Below are 23,903 nucleotides of genomic sequence, written 5' to 3' on the forward strand. Positions count from 1 at the left end.
ATGACAAACATTTCACCTTTGGAATTAATCTAACAAACTGGTGTCCTTGAACATGGAAAGTGTCAGTCACAATCTTGTTCCAAAATTCACAAGGAATGTCAGAAGAAAGACTGAATCCCTCAGTTTTTGAGGTTGATTAAATTAGTATGTGTGACAGAACTGGATTCATTGATCGACATCCTCATTAATGCCCAACCAATATATGAATTTCACACTCTAATTCTGTGGTTTTCTCTGTGGCCAGTTACATAGTCTAACATGTATTAATGTAGACCTTGCAGAATTATGACTTGTCTGCTTCAGATGATTACATTCTCAGAGGAATCTGGTCCATTTCTGAATGAACAAGCTAACTCAAGGATTTGTTTGATACATTCAAGCCACTTGTTAATGATCTTCTTGAGCAGTTGAGCTGCTCATCATCTGACCTAGTTTGCTGAATCTGCTCTTCTCTGCTGTGACAAAGATGTATGAGATTGATGCTGTGGCCTGGAATCCTTGATGCTACAACCAATGGATCTGTTACCTGTGTATTGTAATAATGTGTTTTTTTGCATACCCGAAGACCAAGAACAGAAGGTCCATCAACAATGTTGAAAATTTCAAGTGACCATTTCAAGGAATCTTAAATGGCATTTAAGATAGATGATATCAACACATGAAATATGTGGACTACACCAAATTGTACCACTTTCTAGAGTATGTCCCATACAAAATACATAAACGGGTGATAGCTGCATTAGCACTAGTGTGGATATAGCAATAATGTTGATATAGTAGACGATCTCCATTCTTTTTGTGGTATATCACTTGAATGGTGGTTAGGCTTCAGATTTCTGACGGCGTCCATGTGGTGTGCGATGCTTGTCGCATGCACTGTCCGATTGGGGTCTGTGAGCTGTGATTACATCGTGAATTTTTTTGACATGTCTGCATGCCATGTACAGAACTTTGGAAGTTTTTTGGATATTGCTCCTTGGTTAGCTCTTCTTCACAGGTTTCTATGGAATCTTATATTGAACTTGCGATTTCTCTGAATGATTGGACTTCTTCTTAGCCTAAGATCATAGCTTGAACATGTCACCACATTGATGGATGAAATGTTCCAAAAAGACTTTCCAGAATGCTCATGCTGCTGACAGATTTTCAGCCTTTAGCATCCACTTACTGCTACTATCTAGATGTCACAAATAGCTTTTGGTTCCCAAAACTACCATCATATCGTGTTTTGCAGTCTTCTACATTAGTCCGGATGACATGTAACATGGGGAATTCTTGGTGAGACGGATGTCTTGAGGTTAATTTATAGCTCTATTTGCTTAGCTAAAATATCACAGACTTGCACACGTAACTGCCTTAAAAGGTACAGTGCCTGTGGCATCTATGCCATAATACAACTCTTATAAATCTTTCATAAATCCCTTATACACCTATAAAAGTTCATAATACACCTTTCCATGGGCTGACTGCCCATTACTTAAAGTTCTGACAAGTTGATCATGCTTCATAGGTTTCCAGTAGGCCATCTTCCCTGTAAATCTTATCATAAATTGAAACGGAAGAGCCAGACTCTGTTCTGTATCCGAGTACTTTACATCTAGCTCTGAAAATACAGTACTTTCAATCTTCCTGGAAGTCACGAAATCGTAGAAAGCCCCTCTAGGGTAACGAAGTAAACCAGGACAACATTTCAACCTAATTTCTTCCACTGTCCATATGCTTCAAATAAAAATAGTGAATAATCATACTTTGAGAATTTGCAATATGATTCAGTCTTTTCTTCCGAAGGGCCTCCAAGAGTAATCTTTTCTCAGAAAGAAAATTCCTTGTGTAGCTTCAAACCTGAACAGACCTCTGCCACTCTGTTAAACTAGTAAATATCCATCCTGTAAAGTAGGAAGCAGGAGCCAGTCTGTCTGCCACAATTCTTTATTCATATTCTACAACCTAGCAAAAAAATGTCAATACTCTATTCTTCGACGGATCACTCCTTCACTCCTGGGAATTTTTTTGAAATCACAGGTCGGAACCAGTTGGAATGAGTCTCGAATCCATGCCTTCTGGCCCAGAGATAGGGGCACAACACTAGGTTACAAAACTACTGGGAAACCAACTGTTTTTTTTGAAAGACTACTACCAAATCACTTACTCTACCAATTAAACAAAGAGCAAATTACAAAAGTATGAAACAAAAATGGTGGGGTAAACAGGTGAGGCAAATAAATCAAGACGGTATTAGAGGCAGACAATGCACTCCAGCTCTCAAAGTATTCACCTCTCAGTGCTTCAAGGGTGCTGGTGGACAACGCTTGCACATCACCAAGGACACCTGGGTATGAACATAACTGTGGAAGACAGGCAAGCAAAGGGCAGGTGAAGACCTAGTGGTATAATCGCTAAACTATTAATCAAGAAACCCAGTTGATGGTTCAACCACAGCGGATGATGAAATTGGAATTTTTTTTAAAAGTCTGGAGTAAGAATCTACTGATCACCATGAAATCATTGCCAATTATTGGAAAACCTCATCTGGTTCACTAATGTCCTGCTGGGGAGGAAATCTGTCACTCTCACATGGTCTCGCTTACATGTGACTCCAGACCCATAGCAACGTGGTTGACTCTCAACTGCCCTCTGAAATGGCCTAGCAAGCCACTCAGTTATACCAATCACTACAAAGACTCAAAGAAATGAAACTGGACAGATCACCCAACATCGACCCTGGCACTGGAAAAAACAACAGCAGAAACAGCCCTGTTGACATGCAAAGTTCTCCTCACAAACATCTGGGGTTTAGTGCCAAAATTGGGAGAGCTGTCTCACAGACTAGTCAAGCAACAGCCTGACATAGTCATACTCATGGAATCATACTTTACAAACAATGTCCCAGACACCACCATCACCATCCCTGGATATGATTCACCAGAAGGACAGACCCAGCAGAGGGGGCGACACTATAGTATGCAGTCGGGAGGGCGTTGCTCTCGGAGTCCTCAAAATTGACTCCGGATCCCATGAAGTCTCATGGCTTCAAGTTAAAAATGGGCAAGGAAACCTCCTGCTGATTACCGCATACTGTCCTACCTCAGCTGATGAATCACTATTCCTCAATGTTAAGCAACATTTGGAGGAAGCACTAAGGATGGCAAGGGCACAAAATGTACTCTAGGTGGGGGATTTCAAATGACAACCGGCAAAAGTGGCTCAGCAGCAGTACTACTGATTGAGCTGGTCAGGTCCTAATGGACATTGCTGTTAGACTGGGTCTGCAGCAGGTGGTGAGGTAACCAAGAGGGAAAAACATACTTGGCCTTATCTTTACCAATCTGTCTGCTGCAGTTGCATCTGTCCATGACAGTATCGTTAAGGGTGACCATCACACAGTCCTTGGTGAGACAAAGTTCCCACCTTCACATTGAAAACAACCTCCATCATGTTGTGTGGCACTATCACCGTGCTAAATGGGACAGACTTTGCACAGATCTCGCAACTCGAAACTAGGCATCTATGAGGCACTGTGGACCATTCGCAGCAGCAGAATTGTACTCCAACACAATCTGTAACCTCATGGCCCGGCATATCCCCCACCCAATCATTACCATTAAGCAAGGGGATCAACCCTGGTTCAAAGAAGAGTGCAGGAGGGCATGCCAGGAGCAGCAGCAGGCATACCTGAAGTTGAGGTATCAACCTGGTGAAGCCACCAAACAGGACTACTTGCACAACAAACAGCAAAAGCAGCAAGTGATAGACAGAGCTAAGCGATCCCACAACCAACAGATCAGATCTAAGCTCTGCAGCCCTGCCATATCCACTTATGAATGGTGGTGCACAATTAAACAACTCACTGGCGGAGGAGGCTCCACAAATATCCCCATCCTCAATGATGGAAGGGCCCAGTACATCTGTGCAAACAGTAAGGCTGAAGCATTTGCGGCTATCTTCAGCCAGAAGTGCCAAGTGGACGATACATTTCTACCTCCTCCAGTGGTCCCCGGCATTACAGATACCAGTCTTCAGCCAAATCGATTCACTCCACGTGATAGCAAGAAACAGCTGGAGACTGGATACTGCAAAGGCTACCAGCCCTGACAACATTCCAGCTATAGTTATGAAGAGTTGTGCTCCAGAACTTGCCACTCCCTTAGCCAAGCTGTTCCAGTACAGTTACAACACTGGTATCTACCTGACAATGCAGAAAGTTGCCCAAGTATGTCCTGTACATAAAAAAGCAGGACAAATCTACAACCCAGACAATTACCATCCCATCAGTCTCCTCTTGATCATCAGTAAAGTGATGGAAGGTGTCATCAACAGTGCTATCAAGCAGCAGCTGCCCAGAAATAACCTGCTCAGTGACGCCCGGTTTGGAGTGCGTCAGGGCCACTCAGCTCCTGACCTCATTACAGCCTTGTTTCAAACATGGACAAAAGAGCTAAATTCCAGAGGTGAGGTGAGAGTGACAGCCCTTTATATCAAGGCTGCATTCAACCGAGTGTGGCATCAAGGAGCCCTAGCAAAAGTGGAATCAATGGGTATCGGGGGAAAATGCTCTCGTGGTTGGCGTCATAGCTGACACATTGGACGATGGCCGTGGTTGTGCGAGGTTAATCATCTCAGCTCCAGGTCATCTCTACAGGAGTCCCTCAGGTTAGTGTCCTCGGCCCAACCATCTTCAGCTGCTTCATCAATGACCTTCCCTCCATCATAAAGGTCAAAGGTGGGGATGTTTGCCGATGATTGCACAATGTTCAGCACTCCTTCTAAAGCAGTCCACGTTCACATGCAACAAAATCTGGACAATATCCAGGCTTGGGCTGACAAGTGGTAAGTGACATTCCCACAATGCCAGGCTACGACCATCACCAATAAAGAAACAAACACTCTAACCACCTCCCCCTCCCATTCAATGGTGTTACCATCATTGAATGCCCACTATAAACATGCTGGGGGTTACCATTGATTAGAAACTCAACTGGAGTCGCCACATTAACAGAGGGTGGCTACAAGAGCAGGCCAGAAGTTGGGAATACTGCAGTGAGTAACTCATCTCCTGACTGCTGAAAGCCCGTGCACCATCTACAAGGCACAAGTCAGGAGTGTGATGGAATAGTCCCCACTTGCCTGGATGAGTGCAGCCCCAGCAACACTCAAGAAGCTTGACACCATCCAGGACAAAGCAGCCCGCTTGATTGAAACTACACCCACAAACATTCACTCCCTCCACCACTAATGCTCAGTAGCAGCAGTGTGTACTATCTGCAAGATGCACTGCAGAAATTCACCAAAAATCCTCAGACAGCATCTTCCAAACCTACAACTACTTTCATCTAGAAGGACAAGGGCACAGCAGATATACGGGAACTCCACCACCTCCAAGTTCCTTTCCAAGTCAGACACCATCCTGACTTGGAAATATATCACCATTCCTTCACTGTCGCTGGGTCAAAATCTTGGATTTCCCTCCCTAATAGCATTGTGGGTCAACCCACTGCAGGACGATTGCAGAGGTTCAAGAAGGAGCTCACCACCACTTTCTCAAGGCAACTAGGGATGGGCATGGACATGAAATGCTGGACAGCCTGCAACATGCACATCCCACGAAATGAATAGAAGAAAAAAAGAATTATGACATGTCCATGCCAGCTGTGTCATTGAGAAACTTGTTTCCCGACCTGCCACTTAGAACTTCCCACGATCAAATTACCCAATTAACTACTTAACAAATAAAAATTACAAGTAGTGAACACCAGAGCACAACAACAAAAACAAAAATGAAAAAGGCAGGGATAATAAGTGAGAAAGCTAACTCAAAATAAGCGAGGGTGATAACCCCTCGAAGTGGAAGAAAAACTTACTTATATAAATTCACCACCAAATGTGAAGCTTCTTTTTGTGTACAAATAGTAAACTTAAGGGCACATTCCAATTGTGACCACCTGTTCATAATCGTAGAACATGTACTTATCCATGCTTAATGGGTCCTCCTGTGGTGCAGTGGTAATGTACCTATCCTTGGGCTGAAAGGTCCAGGTTCAAGTCTCACCTGTTCCAGAGGTGTGTAATACCATCCCTGAACAGTGTGATTAGAGAAACAAGTTATATAACAATAAAAAATTTCAGCATAATGCAATAATCATTTGCAACACTTTGAAACAACTACCTGTTTGTGTGACTGCCACTGCACCGCCACCACCCCCCCCAACTTTTTTACATGGAGTAAGGGCACCTAGGGTAGTTTTGTAGCACACAGCTCAAGATATGTGACCTTTTAATTTCACATCCCCAACACATTGTCCATCTACTGACAAATCCTCAAACAGCTCCTGAAACGTTCACTAAAGCCCCAAGGGAGAGACTGTTGTAGCTGTAGCTGTGGCACCTCGTACATGTCTTTCATGGTTTGGCTCATCCTGTTTTGATCAGAGCACAAAATAAAAAAAACGCTATGTAAAAAGTCCTCTACCATGTCATAAGCAATGTCTATTAACTTTCATTACTAACACTGTTTCAATGCCACAGTGTGAACTTAATCAACCACAAAAAAAATTAGAATAAATGGACATTACCCTCACACAAAACTTTATAACAATCCAACGGAAGTTATGAAATACGTTTCTACCATCATGCAGATCTAGAATGCCACATCATTCAGTAATGCATCAGTCAGGCATCATGCAGCAATATATTAGACCACATGATCTGATCTGTGAAATTTATCAGAACCAGTTTGTGTCCAAAAGCAAAATTATTTTGAACTTCTGCTAACTATAAGACAGATCAGATCTGTCAATGTTCAATAATAGTGAGCAACATAACATTATCCTAAAACTGAAATCAACTGTACAGATTGTTGACCTCCCAAAAGCTCAAGAAAAACATTCTGGAAATTTTAAAAGTTTCAATTGTTGCTTATATTTTAAAACAGGCATATTTTAGCTTTGATTGAGTGTGTTGAACCAAGCACAGGACAATGATGCCGATTTTGAGGATTTAACAATTAAGTACTTACCTGATATTCCTTCATATTTTCCACAGTAAAGTCAAACCAGACTCTAAAACGAGGATTGCATGTATCTGGCCTGATAAACAAATCGTATTCAAATTCTGAGATGTAGTCAACACGACCTAGATTTCCTGTTAAAAAAAAACCATACTCTTATTGTTCTGACTTTCTGTCAATACAATAATAATTTGTTTATAACACATTTAACGTTGCAATGCATCCTCAAGCACATCAAATAGGCACTACACAAGTCTGACATTAAGCCACGAAATTGAAATATTAGGTCAATTGCCTAAATATTTTCCTTCAATTCATTCATGAGTGTGGGATAGCTGAATAGATCAGTTTTTCTTGCACTTGAGAAGGTGGTTTGAGTCACCTTTCTAAAGTCCTCTTAGTGTAGGTGTGCTAACAATGCTGTTAAAAAGGAGTTCCTGAATTTCGTTGAGCTCTAATTGTAACAGCAGCAATATAGTTACAAGTCAGGACAGCATGTGATGTGGAAGGGTAACAAACAGGTTGATGGTGTTCCCGAGTGTGCCTGCAACCCAGTTCTTCTAGGTGGTGGAGGTCATGAATTTGTTTGGTCCTGACAAATGAGCATTGATGAGTTAATGTTATGTATCTTGTAGATTGTACATAATGCTACCATAGTGTGTCAGTGGTACAGAGAATGAATGTTTAAAATGGTGAATGGAGTACTGATCAAGTGAATTCATTTGTTCTGGATTATGCCAAAGCACATGAGTTACCATGGATCTGCATTAATTCCAGCAAGTGGCTCAGACTGCTGAGTGTCACTTTGCAGATTACTTAAGTAATGCTGATAAAAGACATAATTTGTCAAAGTATTTCTTGTTACACTCATCTAACCAATTCTCAAGAAATACCAATGTAAAGTAAAAAAACAGGGCTAGGCAGTTAACTATCAGTCATCATCTAACTGGTGCATTCTCCAAGGCACACCTCTACCAGAGTCCAGAGTCCACTTGCCAATCAGCACTCTTTTCATGCAGCATAAATGCTGCTTTGCTGTTTACATTTATATTTTGTGGAAACTGTCCTAATAAATACAAGATGAAAAGTTTCAACATTATTTTTTTGCAGCAAAACCCAAGTCTGTACTACTAAATTGACAATTTGTAGACAAGTGGACAGGCTTTGAGAAGTCAGATGGAATTCTCAATGTAGAATCTGATCTGCTGTAGTAACCACCATATTAATACAGCTTGTCCAGTTAAGTTTCTGGTCGATAGTAACTTCTCACATGTTGATGATGGAGAACTTAGATATGGAATGCTGGCGAATATCAAGGGGAGAAGCTCAGATTCCTTCCCACTGGAGATCATCATTACCTAGTACTTGCGTAGCACGAGTATCATTTGCCACTTATTAGTCCAAGCCTAAACGCTATCCAGATTATGTTGCATGCAGGCACAGACAGCTGCAGTATATGAGTTCTAACAAGGGTTGCCAATTTAAACGTATTCCTGAAGGTTTCATCATATTAATTGCCCTGGGCTCCAGCAAACAGCCAGCTGACAGATCCTTGTCACATGCCACCTTTCTAAAGGGCACATTATCCAACTGGATGTAGCTTAATCGTCAGCCAAACTGCCTGTTTTGTTCATTTTCCAACATTTTAATAGCTAGTATAAAGGAAGATCCAAAGAAAATGACAAAAAAAAGTGCACAACCTTTTTAAAAGGTCCCTATGGCTTTTCTCAAGAAACGCACACTGCAGTGTTCAGAAGATTCAACTTCTGGAGGTTTCAGGCCTATCTAGATGATTGGCAACATAAGAACATAAGAACTAGGAGCAGGTGTAGGCCATCTGGTCCCTCAAGCCTGCCCAGCCATTTAATAAAATCATGGCTGATCTCTTTGAGACTCAGCTCCACCTATCCAGCCATACATCATATCCCTTAATTCCTTTACTGTTCAAAAATTTATCCTGCCTTGCCTTAAACATATTCAGCGAGGCTGCTTCAACCGCTTCAGTGGGCAAGGAATTCCACAGATTCACAACCCTTTGGGTGAAGAAGTTGCTCCTGACCTCAGTCCTACGTCTGCTTCCCTTTATTTTGAGGCTATGCCCCCTAGTCCTAGTTTCACCTGCTAGTGGAAACAACCTCCCTGCCTCCACCTTATCTACTCCCTTCATAATCTTATATGTTTCTATAAGATCTCCCCTCATTCTTCTGAATTCCAATTAATATAATCCTAGTCTACTCAGTCAGTCCTCATAATCCAATCCTCTCAATTCTGGAATCAACCAAGTGAATCTCCTCTGCACCCCCTCCAGTGCTAGCATATCCCTTCTCAAGTAAGGAGACAAAAACTGCACACAGTACTCCAGGTGTGGCCTCACCAAGACCAGATACAGCTGCAGCATAGCCTCCCTGCTTTTAAACTCCATCCCTCTAGCAATGACAAACAAAATTCCATTTGGCTTTTTAATTATCTGCTGCACCTGCAATCCCACCTTCAGTGATTCATGCACAAGGACACCCAAGTCTCTCTGCACAGCAGCAAGATGCAATTTTTTACCATTTAAAACATAGCCCATTTTGCTGTTATTTCTACCAAAATGGATGACCTCACACTTAACATTGTACTCCATCTGCCAGACCTTTGCCCACTCACTTAGACTATTGAGATTCCTCTGCAGGCTTTCAGTGTCTTCTGCACACTTTGCTCTACCACTCACCTTCGTGTCATCCACAAATTTTGACACACCACACTTAGTCTCCAACTCCAAATCATCAATGTAAATTATAAACAATTGCAGTCCCAACACTAATCCCAGAGGCACACCACTAACCACTGACCACCAACCAGTAAAACACCCATTTACCCCTATGCTTTGCTTACGATTAGTCAACCAATCCTCTATCCATTCCAATAGATTACCTGTAATACCATGCGTCTTTATCTTATGTAGCATGCATTTGGTGTGGCACCTTGTCAAATGCCTTCTGGAAATCCAGATACACAACATCCACAGGTTCCCCAGTGTCTGCCATGAAAGTAATGTCCTCAAAGAATTTCATCAAATTAGTTAAACATGACCTATCCTTCATGAACCCATGCTGCATGTTCCCAATAGGACAATTTATATCCAGATGTCTTGCTATTTCTTCCTTAATGATAGATTCAAACATTGTCCCCACTAGCGAACTTAAGCTAACTGGCCTATAGTTACCTGCTTTTTGTCTACTTCCTTTTTTAAACAGTGGTGTCACATTGGCTGTTTTCCAATCTGTAGGAACCACCCCAGAGTCCACTGAATTTTGCAAATAATTATTAGTGCATTTGCTATTTCCCCCGTCACCTCTTTTAATATTCTGGGATGCATTTCATCATGGTCAGGAGACGTGTCTACCTTTAGCCCCATTAACTTGCCCAGCACTGCCTCATTAGTGGTAATGAAAGTTTCTAGGTCCTCACCTGCTATAACCTTCTTGCCATTAGTTTTCGGCATGTTATGCATGTCTTCCACTGTGAAGACCGACTCAAACAACTGTTTAATGTTTCCACTATTTCCTCATTCCTAGTTATTAAATTGGCCTTCTCATGCTCTCAAGGGCCAATGTTTATCTTTACCACTCTTTTACGATTTACATATTTTTACAAACTTTTGCTGCCTGCTGTTATATTCTGAGCTAGTTTACTCTCATACTCTATTTAACTTTTCTTTATAACTATTTTTGTAGATTTCTGTCGGCCTTTAAAGATTTCCCAGTCTACCAGTTTCCCTCTAATCTTTGCCTTTGTGTGTGTATTTTTGTTTTAATCTGATGCTTCCTTTATTTCCTTAGATATCCATGGCTGAATATTTCTTTTCCTACAGCTCTTCTTTACCACTGGAATATACTTCTGCTGAGCACAGTGAAAAATCACTTCGAAAGTCCTCCACTGTTCTTCAATTCATAGACTAGATTCATAAGAATACTACAGCTTCGAAACAGGCCTTTCAGCCCAAACTGGTCCATGCTGCCCATGGTGCTCACTGAGCTAGTTCCAATTGTTTGCCTTTGGTCCGTATCCCCCTGAGCCCTTCTTATCCATGTATCTATCCAAATGTTTTTTTCTAAATGTTGCTGTTGCACCTGCCTTAGAATATAGGACAGTACAGGCCCTTCGATTCACAACGTTGTGCCGAACTTTTACCCTAAGCCAAAGGTCTATCTAACCCCCACCCCTACCTTATACTAATTGACCCACCATAAAGTTTTTTCTGCCATTTTACCTTGGCTAACTCCTCCCTCATCCCATCATAGTCTCCTTTGTTTAAGCACAGGACATTGGTACTGGATTTAAACTTCTCACGCCCCATGTACATTTTAAATTCAACCATACTGTGATCGTTCTTCCCGCGAGGATCCCTAACTGTGAGATCATTAATTATTCCTGTCTCATTGCACAGGACTAGATCTGGGATAGCTTGCTCCATCATAGGTTCCATTACATATTGTTCAAGTAAATTAGCACAGATGCATTCTTTGAACCCCTCCTCAAGGCTGCCACGACCGACCTAGTTTGATCAATCGATATGTAGATTAAAATCCCCCACAATAATTGCTGTACCATTTCTACGTGGATTAACTATTTCTCTGTTTATTGCCTGCCCAACCATGATGTCACTATTTGGTGGCCTATAGACCACACCTATCAGGGACTTCTTCTCCTTGCTATTCCTAATTTCTACCCAAATAGATTCAACCTTTTGTTCAGTAGAACCCATATCATCTCTCACTACCATCCTGATATCATCCTTAAAAATCAGAGTGACACCACATCCCTTACCTTCCTGTCTGTCCTTCCGAACAGTTTGACACCCTGGATATTTAACTCCTAGTCATGGCCATCCTTCAACCATGTCTCTGTTACGGCCACTAAATCATACCCATTTGCCATGATATGAACCGTCAACTCATCCACTTTATTTCAAATGCTCCAAGCATTTAGATAAAGTGTCCTTAAGCTAGTTTTTGCACCTTCTTTTTGGGTCCTATCACCTCCATTACTAACAACTCTTGAGTTCTCCTTCCCTTTAACTTTTTTCCAAATTTTCAATGGAGTTGAAGCTTCCTCGTCACCTGCTAACCTGCAGCTTTGCCTTACATTAATTGTTATTCTCCCTCTACGTTCACTTCTCCCTTCCCCCTTACTTACTAGTTTGAAGTCCTATTGACCACCCTATTTACCCTTTTCACCAGAACACTGGTCCCGGCCCTGTTCATGTGGAGTCCATCCCAGCGGTATAGATCCCTCCTGTCTCAGAACTGATGCCAGTGCCCGATGAAAAGGGAACAGTCTTTCCCACACCACCCTTTGAGCCACGTGTTTATTTCACTGATCTTCGCCTCCCTATGCCAATTTGCACATGGCTTGGGCAGCAATCCAGAGATTATGATCCTTGAAGACCTGTTTTTTTAAATTTTGTTCCTAGCTTTTCATAATCCCAAAACAGGTCTTTTTTCCTCGTCCTGTCTAGGTTGTTGTTACCTACGTGGACCACAACCACTGGATCCTCCCCCTCCCTCTCTAGTCTCCTCTCAAGCCGGTCAGAGATGTCTAGCACCCTGGCACCGGGCATGCAACAAACCATGCGGGATTCTCTATCTGACTTGCAAAGGATACTGTCTATCCCTCTGATGTTGGAATCACCGTACAACTACAATCTGTCTTTTAGCACCCCTCTATTGAATGGCCTCCTGGACCAAGGCGCCATGGTCAGTTGACCCATCCTTTCTGCAGCCCTGTTCCTTATCCATGCTGGGAGCATGTGCCTCATACCTGTGGGACAAGGGCGACAGCGCTTGTGGTCCTGTCGGCAGGATCCCTCTACCTGCCTTACTCACAGTCACACACTGCTGTCCCTGGCCACTGATCGAATTAACATTTGTTAATACTAGGTGTGCATGCCTCCTAGATCACAGCATCCATGTATCTCTCCCCCTCCTGGATGTGCCGCAGCGTTTGGAGTTCAGATTCCAACTCATCAATTTTGATCTAGAGATCCTCAAGCAGCCAACCTTGGCTGTAGCACTATTCAATCATTAGAGGTCATTCCTAATGTTGACCTTGTGGAGAGAACGTTTTTGATGTAGCCACTAAACATGGTTGGGCCGAGGGCATTATCCTGAAGACCTCCTGCAAAGATGCATACCACCTTTCTTTGCTTGTGGTATTCCAGCCAGTGCAGCATTTTCCCCCAGTTTCTATTGACTTCTATTTTGCTTAAGTTCGTCGATTCCACACTTTGCTGCATCAATTTCAAGCGTGCTCATTCTCGTTTCACAACATTTATCTTCTTGACCAAGGTGACCACTTTTATAGAATGAAATTGATGTGTGACAATGTTGTGACATGTACAGAGACACAGTACCGTTTTGTCTGCTAGCTAGAGAAATCAGATCTTACATAAGTACATCAGGATAATAGAGCAGAATGGAGAATATAGAATATAGTTTTTCCAGGTGCAGAGTAAGATCAACTCGAAATAACAGAGATTCATTCATAATTCTGATAACAGCAGGGTAGAAGTTGCTCTTGAATCTGTTGATATGTGTGTATCTACTGCCCAACGGAAGAGAGTGGAAGACAGCAAAATGGTGGGAGGAGTCTTCGATTATGTTGGCTGCTTTCGCGAGACAGCAGGAAGTATTGATGGAGTTAATGGAAGGAACACTGATTTGCGTGATTGGCTGGGCTACGTTCACAACTCTCTAATTTCTTGCAGTCTTGGGCACAGCAGTTGCCATACTGAGCTGTGCTTCATTCATATAGGATACTTTTTATGGTGCATCTGGAAAAATTGTTCAGTGTCATTGTGGGCATGCCAAATTTCCTTCTGGAGGAAGTAGAGGCGATGGTGTGCTCTCATTCATAACTGTCGCATGACGTGGATGGACCAGGACAGATTGTTAGTAATATTTACTTCTAAGAACTTGATGGTCTCAGCCATCTCCAGCTCAGCACCACTGATACAGACAGAGCTTGTCCTCCACTCCAATTCTGGAAGTCGATGACCAGCTCCTTCATTTTGCTCACTTTGAGGGAGAGATTGTTGTCTTTTCACTATGACATTAAACTCACTATCTATTTCCTGTACCCTGTCTTGTTGTTGCTTGAGATCTGACCTGCTATGGTGGTGTCAATAGTAAATTTGTAAATGGGGTTGGAGCTGAATTTGGCTGAGAGTGCATAAGAAGGGCAGAAAGGGGCTGAGTACGCAGCCTTGCAGAGCACAGGTATTGAGGATTATCGTGGAGGAGGTGTTAATGTCTGTCCTTACTGATTGCAGTTTGTGGGTCAGGAAGTCAAGGATCCAATTGCATGGGGGAGCAGGGTGTCAGAATTTGGAGACGAGTTTGGTTGGAATTATGGTGTTGAAGGTGGAGCTAAAAATCAAAGAGTAGGAGTCTGATGTAGGCATCCTTATTATCCAGATGTTCCAGGGATGAGTGTAGGCCAGGGAAATAGCATCTGCTGTGGAAATATTGTAATGGTAGGAGAATTGTAAAGGATCAAGGAAATCAGAGAGGCTAGAGTTGATGTGCACCATTACTAACCTCTTAAAACGCTTCATAATGGTCGATTTCAGAGCCACCAGGCAATATTCATTAAGGCACGTTGCCTGACTTTACTTTGGAACCGGGATGATTGTGATCTTCTTGAAGCAGGTGTGAAACTCACATTAAATACTCACACCAGCTGATCCACACAGGATCTGAGTGCACAGCCAAGGACTCCATCCAGGCCAGTCGCCTTCCATGGGTTTACTTTCAAGGAGATCGATCTGAAGTCTGTGGCAGTGACATCTGTGAATGAACCTGGAGGCTATTGGGGCAGGTGATGTCATTTCACTGACTTGCTGTTTAAAATGAGCATAGAATACATTGAGCTCATCAGGAGTGATGTATTGTTTATCAACGATTTTACTCAACGTCACTTTGTAGCCTGTTATATCGTGTAAGCCTTACCACAGTTGACATGTGTTGGTGTAGTTAGAATGGGACTCTAGTTTAATACAGTATTGTCTCTTGGTGTCCCTGATGGCTTTACGAAGATTGTACCCAGACTTCCTGTAAAGGTCACAGTCAGCCAGCTTGAACGCATCAGGCCTGGACTTCAGTAGGAAGTGGATCTTCAGGTTCATCCATGCTTTCTGGTTGGCAAACACTTGGAGTGGGTTCTTTGGCACGCAATCGTCCAAACACTTACTGATGAAGACTGTCACAGTCGCGACGTACTCATTCAGGGTCCACACCCTGAATTCACAATTCTACTCGGCTTTATTGGACACAAAAAAACCGTAAGTATGGTAAACTTACTGGTGTCTACCACCCAAAATGGGCTTCCTCCACCTCCCAAAACCCCAACCCTACCGAGGACCTTACCCACAATGTGCCCACCACCACTGACCTTGTGACCACTGTCAGAGCTTTGGCCACCCCCAGATGACATCACATCCTCTGCCGCCGGGTACACCACTGCCGGGACAGCGAAAGCCATCGACACCATTGCTGATGCCACCGCCTCCATTTCCAAGGCCAACACCGTAGTCACTGAGGAGGCACCTATCGTCACCACCGCTGGCGCCTCCTACCCCGCCCACTACTGACGTCAACACAACCCCATCCACCGCTGATGCAATCCCACCCACCGCCACCAATGCAACTCTGCCCACAACCTCCACAGCCAGCAGCTCCAGAGGAGACAGCAGCACCCAGCCTTGCCGAGTCGTCACCATCCTCCCAGACCTCCCCCTTACTGAGGACGAATGGTCAGTCCTCAGTAAAGAGCTCACCTTTGTCCCCCTCCACCCACACATCAACGAATACCGGTCACATTTTGACATACAGCAGTACTGCCATCGCCTCCACCTCCATGATTACTTCTTCAAACGTGAGCCCAACCGTTCCTCTACTGCTCCCTTCTCCCACCTCCAACACACTCCCTCCTCCTGGGCACCAACCCAAGGCCTCCTACCCTCCCTCGACCTGAAGAAGGGTCTAGGCCCAAAACGTCAGCGTTCCTGCTCCTCCGATGCTGCTTGGCCTGCTGTGTTCATCCAGCTCTATCTTGTTATCTCTGATTCTTCAGCATCTGCAGTTCCTACTGTCTCTCAAAATTCTACTCACCTTCCCTATTAGCCACTGAGCTTAGATGCTAACTTTGTCATTCATGGATGAGGACCCCCAAATCTTCTGTTCTGGAACTTTCTCAAATTCAATAACTTTCAGCTTCTCTATTCTTCCTGACAAAGTGCATAACCTCACGCGTTAGCACATTATATTCCAACTCCCAAGTTTTTACCCATTCACTTAACCTTTCTATTTCCCTAAACAAACCCTTCAGGCTATTTCACCGCTGGTCTTACCACCTATTTCTGTGTCATCCGCAACCTTGGCCTTCCTGGCTTATACGGTCTGAAGAGCACAAGACTTGTCATCAAAGGGTCATGGGTTCAAGGCCTGCACTGGGTACTAATATTGGCCCAGCATGGCATTTATCATTTTTTTGGGATGGAACCAGCAAAGTAGATGTAGGAGAAACAGTAGACACATTATACTTGACTTCAAAAAGGTATTTGATAAAGTTCTACACAAAAGGTTAATACATAAAACAAATGTACATGGTATCAGAAACAGAAGATTAGTTAATGGACAGCAAACAAAACATGGGGATTAAATGGGGCATTTTCAAGCTGGCAGACTGTAATTGATTGATTTCTGAACAAATATATGCTGGTGTCAGGCACATTTACAAATCTGTGTAAGCGACTTAGGTACATTACTCAGTGTCTTTGTCCAAGTTCGCTGATGATATGAAGTTTACTAGAAATGTAAGCTGTGAGGAGAATACACAGATGTTGTGAGGAGAATATGGTCATTCCTCACTGGGGTAGTGTGCTAGGAATCAAGAACTTCTACTATTCTTGAAGTTGTCACAGAAGTTAAAGATTTTTTAAATTTTTTTTTAAATTCCCCAATTTGCCTAACAATCACATTCGAGTTAACAGAAAGTACGGACCAGGTGACTGCACTTAAAAATGACTATTTATTGCAAGGTCCCTCTCGTCCTCTGCACTTCCTAGAATAAATTCCATTTGTCACAATTCAGCTCATCTGTAGTCTAAAGACTTCCTCATTATTTACCACACCACCAGTCTTCATATCATCTGCGAACTTCCTAACCATGCCTACTACATTCATGTTTAGGTGATTAACATATGCTACAAACAGCAAAGGGCCTAATATTGAACCTTGTGGCATGCACCGGACATAGGCTTTTGGTCACAAGAACACCCTTCAAACGTCCCATTCTGCTTCCGACCACAAAACCAATTTTGAATCCAATTTCCCAAATTGCCCTGGATATTATGGGCTCATAGAGATAGCAAGAACTGCAGATGCCGGAGTCAGAATCGATACAGTGTGGAGCTGGAGGAACACAGCAAGTCAGGCAGCATCAGAGGAGCAGCAGACGTTTTGGGCCTAGACCCTTCATCAAGTCCGAAACATCAACTCTCCTGCTCCTCTGACACAGCCAGACCTGCTCTGTTCCTCCAGCTCCACACTGTATCGACTATAGATACTTAAACTTTTAACCACTCAGCCATGCAAAACCATGTCAAAAACCTTAATGAAGTCCATGAAGACTACGTGAACTGCAGTACCCTCATCTATCATCTCCCCAAAATTCAGTCAAATTTGTTAGGCATGACTTGCCCCTGACAAAACCTGCTTCTGTCCTGGATTAATCCATCCCTGTCCAAGTGGAGATTGATTCTGTCCCTCAGAATTCCTTCCAATCGTTGCCCTCCGTGGATGTAAGAAACACTGATCTGTAAAATGCTGGTTTATCCCTCCCATCCTCCTTGAATAATTGTACCACATTAGCGGTGTCCCAGTCCTCTCACATAGCCAGAGGATTTCAAAATGAATGTCAGATTCCTGCAATCTCCACCCTTGTCTGCGACAGCAGCCTGGGATATATCTCATCATGGCCTGGGCATTTATTCCCTTCCAAGCCTACAAAAACTAGTACTATTTCCTCCCTCTCATTGCTAATTTGTTCAAGTATATCCCTGATACATTTTTAAATTGTCTCATGGGACATGGTATTGCTGAATGACAGACATTATCGTTCGTTGCCCTTGAGAAGGTGATGGTGAGCTGTCTTCTTGAGCCGTCGCAGCCCACATGCAGTAGGCAGATCCACAATGCCAACAGGGAGAGAATTCCAAGATTTTGACCCAGTGACCATGAAGGAACAATGATGTATTTCCAAGTCAGGAAGGTAAATGGTTTGGAGGGAACTTGCAGAGGGTGGTATTCCATGCATTTTCTGCCCTTGCTCTTCTACATGGGAGTGGGTGCAGGTTTGCAAGGTGCTGTCCAAGGGTCTTGGTAGAATTTTTGTGGTGCATCTTGTGGATTTCTACATCTACATCATCCCTCCCTAAATTGAGCTTAGATGAGAAGTGGCATTCAATACATATTCCAATTTCACGCAGAGATTGTCCCTTTGGTCCCTAATGGGCTATACTCTTTTTGTAGTTATTCTCTTGCCCTTAAATATACTTATACGATCTCTTTGGATTTTCTTTAATGCTATACTCCAGTGTTTCTCATGTCCCTTAGTCACTTTTCTTGCCCTTATCCAGGATTATCATAAATCTTATTGGATTATGATCACTATCAGCAAAATGCTAACGCCCCCAACCCTGACATCTACCATTTTCCCAGTTTCAGTCCCTAAAATTAAAACCAATTCCACCCCTACCTCATGTTGGACTTTCTACATACTGGCTAAAAAGTTATCTCAGACGCATTTTAAGAATTTGTCTCCTTCCGAGCCTTTTTACGCTTCATCTATCGCAATTAATACGGAAGTAGTGAAATACCCCAACATCATATTATTTTTATACCTATGAGATTTGCCACACATCTGTGTTTTTACCTCTTCCTGACTATTTAGTAGTCTATAATACAACCACAAACTGATTACGCACTTTCTGCTTTCATTATTATCATTCTTCTGGCCTAATTTGAAGAACCTAAGGTATCAAACCCTTGTTACAGCAGCAATTCCCTCCATCAATATTGTGACATCCCCTCTTCTTTTAGAGGCAAAACTAATGAGTCGTATTCCCATGTTCTCAACTCATCTGCTTTGTTCACAAAATTCTTCGCAATAACATAAATGCCATTTAGCTTCTCCATGCTTCCTTATACCTTAACTTCACTATATTCTCACTGACTTCTTAATTGCCTTGGTTCCTCTTCTATAACTGTCTGCACTCAATATCCCAAACTAAATTGTTTACATTCCCCACCAACTACACTACCAAAACCGCACCCCCCCACACTCCCCATAGGTTGTTGGTCTTTTCCCAGATCAACTACAACCCTTCAGAAATGTACAGGTCTCACTTTTGCCAGAAATAGGCCTGGTAATCCAGGAATCTAAACTCAATCTCCTGCTCCAATTCTCCAGCCATGCATTCAGCTGTTCCATCCACCTTCACCTTCACCTGAATCCATTAGCAAGTGACAATAAGAGTAAACCAGAGATTACAACCTTTGAGGTCCTGCTTCTTTAAGCTGCTACTCAGCTCTCAAACGTCTTGTGAAAGGAACCTCATCCCACTTTCTATATATGTCACCAGAACCAATGAGAACCGCAATCTCTGTTGGCCTCTTTAGAATGTGCTGCAGCCAGTGACATCCTTGAGCTTAGACCTGGGGAGGCAACATACCATCCTGCAGTTATGCCTGTGGTCATACAAACGCCTGTCTGTACCTCTCATTTTTGAGTCTCCTATCAGTATCATTCTCCCTTTCTTTTTGTTCCTTGCCTGCGCAGCTGAGCTTTGGCTGCACTCCCCAGAGGAACAATGACTTTCATCATTTACCAACATAGAAAATCTGTTTGAGTCAGAAGCACATTAGGATATTCTGACTAATCGCTTACCTCCAGTCTTATGATTGGTAGTCACACATTCTCTCTCTGACGCTCTTCCTGAAGCCGCAGGGGGGCCATGCCGAAAAACGTAACTATCACCCTCATGAACACATCCAGTGCAGCCAGCCAATGCTCAAGCTCCAAAAGCCAACACTCAAGCTAATCAAACTGGTTACATTTTCTGCAGTCATTCAAACTGCCAGGGACATCTAAGATTTCACACATGTAGGCCATGCAAAACATGGGATTGAACTCCAGTGCCACGCCTAATCAATCTTAAATTTGCATCCCTTATGTTAAGTCACTTTTATTCCCTTAACCTACTTTGGCTTATATTACTTTCACACTTTTCCACTTACTTCTGGTGTTTCTGATTTAATCCCTTCTCATAGTAATACAGTAATATTGATGGTAAATGGAAGCAAAAAAACTTAGCACGCAAATACATGGACTTCTAGAAAAATTCTGAAGAGTCATGCAGGGCTCAAAACATTAACTCCATTTCTCTCTCCACAGACGCTGCCAGATCTGCTGAGTTTATATTTTGTTTCTGATTTCCAGCAAGCAATACTCCATTACTTAACAAAGGATATACTTGCCTTGGAAACAATGCAGTGAATTGTCCACCAGATAGATTCCTGGATGAGAAGGTTCTCCAAAATGATAGCCTGAATAGGTTGGGCCTACACTGTCTAGAATTTAAAAGAATGAGTGCAGATCTGATTAGAAGATACAAGGTTCTGAAGTGACTTGATAGGATAAACACAGAGAGGTACTTTATCTTGCATAGGAAATTGACAGGAAAGGAGCATGGTCTCATAAGAGGGTGATCATTTAGAAAATTGACGAGGAGAAATTTCTTTACTCAAAAAGGATTGTGCATCTTTGGAATTCTCCACCCAAAGAAGTTGACAGCATGCCATTATTGAATGTATTTAGACTTAGATAGACAGATATTTGGCCTATCAAGGATTAAGAGTTATGGGGAGTGGATGGAGAAGTAAAATTAAGGCTGATGATCAGCCATGATTGTGGTAAAGAGAAGCTCAACAGGTTATGAAGTCTGCTCTTGATCCTATTTCTTATGAGCTTATGCTACAATTGCTTTGGCTTGCGTATTTATGGTGTACTTTTAAATACTGTAATTGAAATTGCATCGTGCAAATCATCATCACCTCAATTATCCTAATTAGTCAAGAATTACAGAAATAATATACTAATACTGTGGTTAAGACAAAAAGTTTTCCTTCCTTCCCTAATGGCACTGGGTCTGCATCTACTTCCATGGATTTTACAGAATTCTACAGATTCCCAACACTTTCAGTAAGGTGGTCCGCACCACTTCCGCAAAGGCAATCACAGATTGGCAGTAAATTCGGGTAAAGCCAGCAACACCTACATAACATGAGCGACAAAAGAAAAAGGCCACTGATCGAGGCGCTTCACTCACTTCCAGAACTCTGGAATGGATATTTAGTCTTTGTATTCCGGATCACTCCCTTCATGGCTTTATCCCATGACCCCTGTTCTTATTGCATTGAAAATTAAATTCCAGCCCTTAAATTAATTATATTCGGAGAGTTCAAGAAATAAAAAGTAACTAAAATAGCTTTTCCTTTAATAGATCAAGGCATAGGTTGTCAGGTGAAAATTGAAAGCATCATGTGGAAATCCTTCTACACTGGGTTATATTGCATTCCTTTCAGAGATGGAGTTGGGTAACTCCTAGTCTAAGCCTTGCCCTATGCAATGGTCCTCCTAACAGGCTGGTGAATGCTGTGATCCTACTTAAGTATCCAAATGACAATAATAAAAGCTCAGCCCAGTTGACCATTTCCATACAGTATTCATGGGAAGTAACTTTCTCTCAGAATGGGGTGAAACGCGAGTGAAAGGAGTGAACGGTGTCAGAGAAGTAGAACTGCTTTGAAACAAAATGTCTGCCATGAAAGCCCCTATTGATTTGACTTGGTTTGAGTGTATAGACAAAGCAGATATTTCCCAAAAGAATATTTAACCTTTGTGTCTAATGCAAATGCAATTTTAAAGTTTCTGTTTATTCACATACTTGTTTGCAAAAATATATGTTTCTCACTAATTTGATTGTGATTCGTGGTGGTACAGGATTCAAAATTACGCCCCACTAGCCTAGTCAATAAATCTAACAAGCTGCCTTAAAACTAATCCTTAATCAAAGGAAAATTGTGATTATAGAACAACTGATGGTAATTTTTACCTACAGGCTGCAATTCTGATGCTGGCTTACTAGTAGAAAAAGCCAAATGGACTTTGCAATAGGCTTGCAGCTCTGTGTTGTAAAGTGCTGGCGAATGAGCCAGTGCATTAATGCACAATTAGGAAGTAGAATCCAGTTTGTATTTAATTGTTTCACTTTGCCAATTTTTTGTAGTTCTGCAAAGTTTGCTGCCTTCAAGATGAATTCTGGCTATGGGCTCTATTACAACACATAGACAGCCAAATCAAATCAGCCTTTCTACCTCTGTGTTTGCAACACAGCAAAATGAAACTGCAGCCCCTTAAGTAGTCACTCCCATGGTTCTGAGACGTTCAAATAATCAATCTCAGACTTTGTGAATAATTAATTTACATATATGGGTTTTTATCTTAAACAAAAGACTTAATTTATTAATTAGATAACCTAGCATAGAGGAAATTAAACAAAATGATGCTTTGAACCTGACACAATTGTTCTCAGCCCCTCATCATACAAAAGACAAACACGGTTAAGGGATAAATAAAAAAAAAACTGGCTAGATTAATTAAATGTCCGTCATCTTGCAATGCATCACAGGCATGGTACAGGCATGGTTCACCCAGACAAGGCAGCAATATTCTTAATTCAGCATTTTATTCTTTTTGGCTTCTGCAAGCTGTTTGTCAGATTAGGGGAAGAGAGCTTTCAAATCTTTATGCTGCCTTAGCAGCATCCCAGAACCATTTCTCAGAGAACATAGTTCAAAATAAAACTTTAACTCTGGTTCCATCCTGAAAGACTGATGAGCTCCTCTGATGCCTCAGCTACTATTCAACAACTGCAATCTGCTTGTACATAGGATCTTCCTAGACTTACAAGGTCAAATCACAAGTACTCATCTTGTTAATAGCCAACTTCCACAACCTGTTTAAACATAGTGCTCTTCCCAGGGTTCACTGTGTCTGTTAGAACCTTTCTAATTAAAATTTATCCTGCAACTAGTCTCCAGGCCAGGCCTCACTGTTCAACCTGTTATTTTCCATTCATTTCCAGCTCATAATTCAAAACTGTTTAAAAATAGATAATAAATAATTAATGATAGTTCTAACAGTTCAATTAAGTTAGCCTAGGCTCTTAGATGTCAAATCAGGCTTCAATACCCCCAAGCAAAATTTCAATCCTTCTACCACAGGCACTCAGCAGCAGTGGAATATACCATCTGAGAGAACCAGTAAAGCAACTTGCAAAGCCTTCTTTGACAGAATCTTCCAAACCAGCAACCTCCACTATCCAGAAGAACAACAGCAAAAAAAGGCATGGGAGAAAGACCACTTTCGAGTTCCCCTCAAAGCCATGCACCAACCTGAGCTGGAACTATTCCAGCCGCTTCGCTGTAGTTAAGTCAAAAGTGGAACATCCTTACGTGCATGTATCTGTATCACATGGACTTCAATGGCTCAAGAAAGTTCCTTACCACCATCTTCTCAAGGACAAATAATTGCCGGTAATGAATGCTGGCCTAATCAGTAACATTTGCAACCAATGAACAAATAAGAACAAACACCCAAAGGCATCTTAGAAAACAAAACTGATCCTACCAGGGAGTTTATTTGATCTGCCAACTGTCAGCCATAAAAAGAATCTATCATCATGAAGAAACTTTGAATCAAGTATGTAATGTGTACTCTCTCCCCATAGGGA

General features: G+C 42.2%; 1 protein-coding gene across 4 annotated transcripts in view; it reads right to left on the reverse strand.

The window, feature by feature from the left end:
* Nucleotides 1–23,903, reverse strand: part of agbl4 (AGBL carboxypeptidase 4) — a 736,228-nt gene that overhangs the window by 670,989 nt on the left and 41,336 nt on the right. For 2 of the 4 annotated variants that reach the window (XM_048538940.2, XM_048538939.2), the window contains exon 3: nt 7,013–7,137. The exons of the other annotated variants lie outside the window; for them this stretch is intronic. In XM_048538940.2, the coding sequence (XP_048394897.1) occupies nt 7,013–7,137 (125 nt within the window). The remainder of the gene's footprint in view (nt 1–7,012; nt 7,138–23,903) is intronic. 4 annotated transcript variants of the gene reach the window in all.

This window comes from Stegostoma tigrinum, chromosome 8 (assembly GCF_030684315.1).
Source record: "Stegostoma tigrinum isolate sSteTig4 chromosome 8, sSteTig4.hap1, whole genome shotgun sequence".
Classification (NCBI taxonomy): domain Eukaryota; kingdom Metazoa; phylum Chordata; class Chondrichthyes; order Orectolobiformes; family Stegostomatidae; genus Stegostoma; species Stegostoma tigrinum.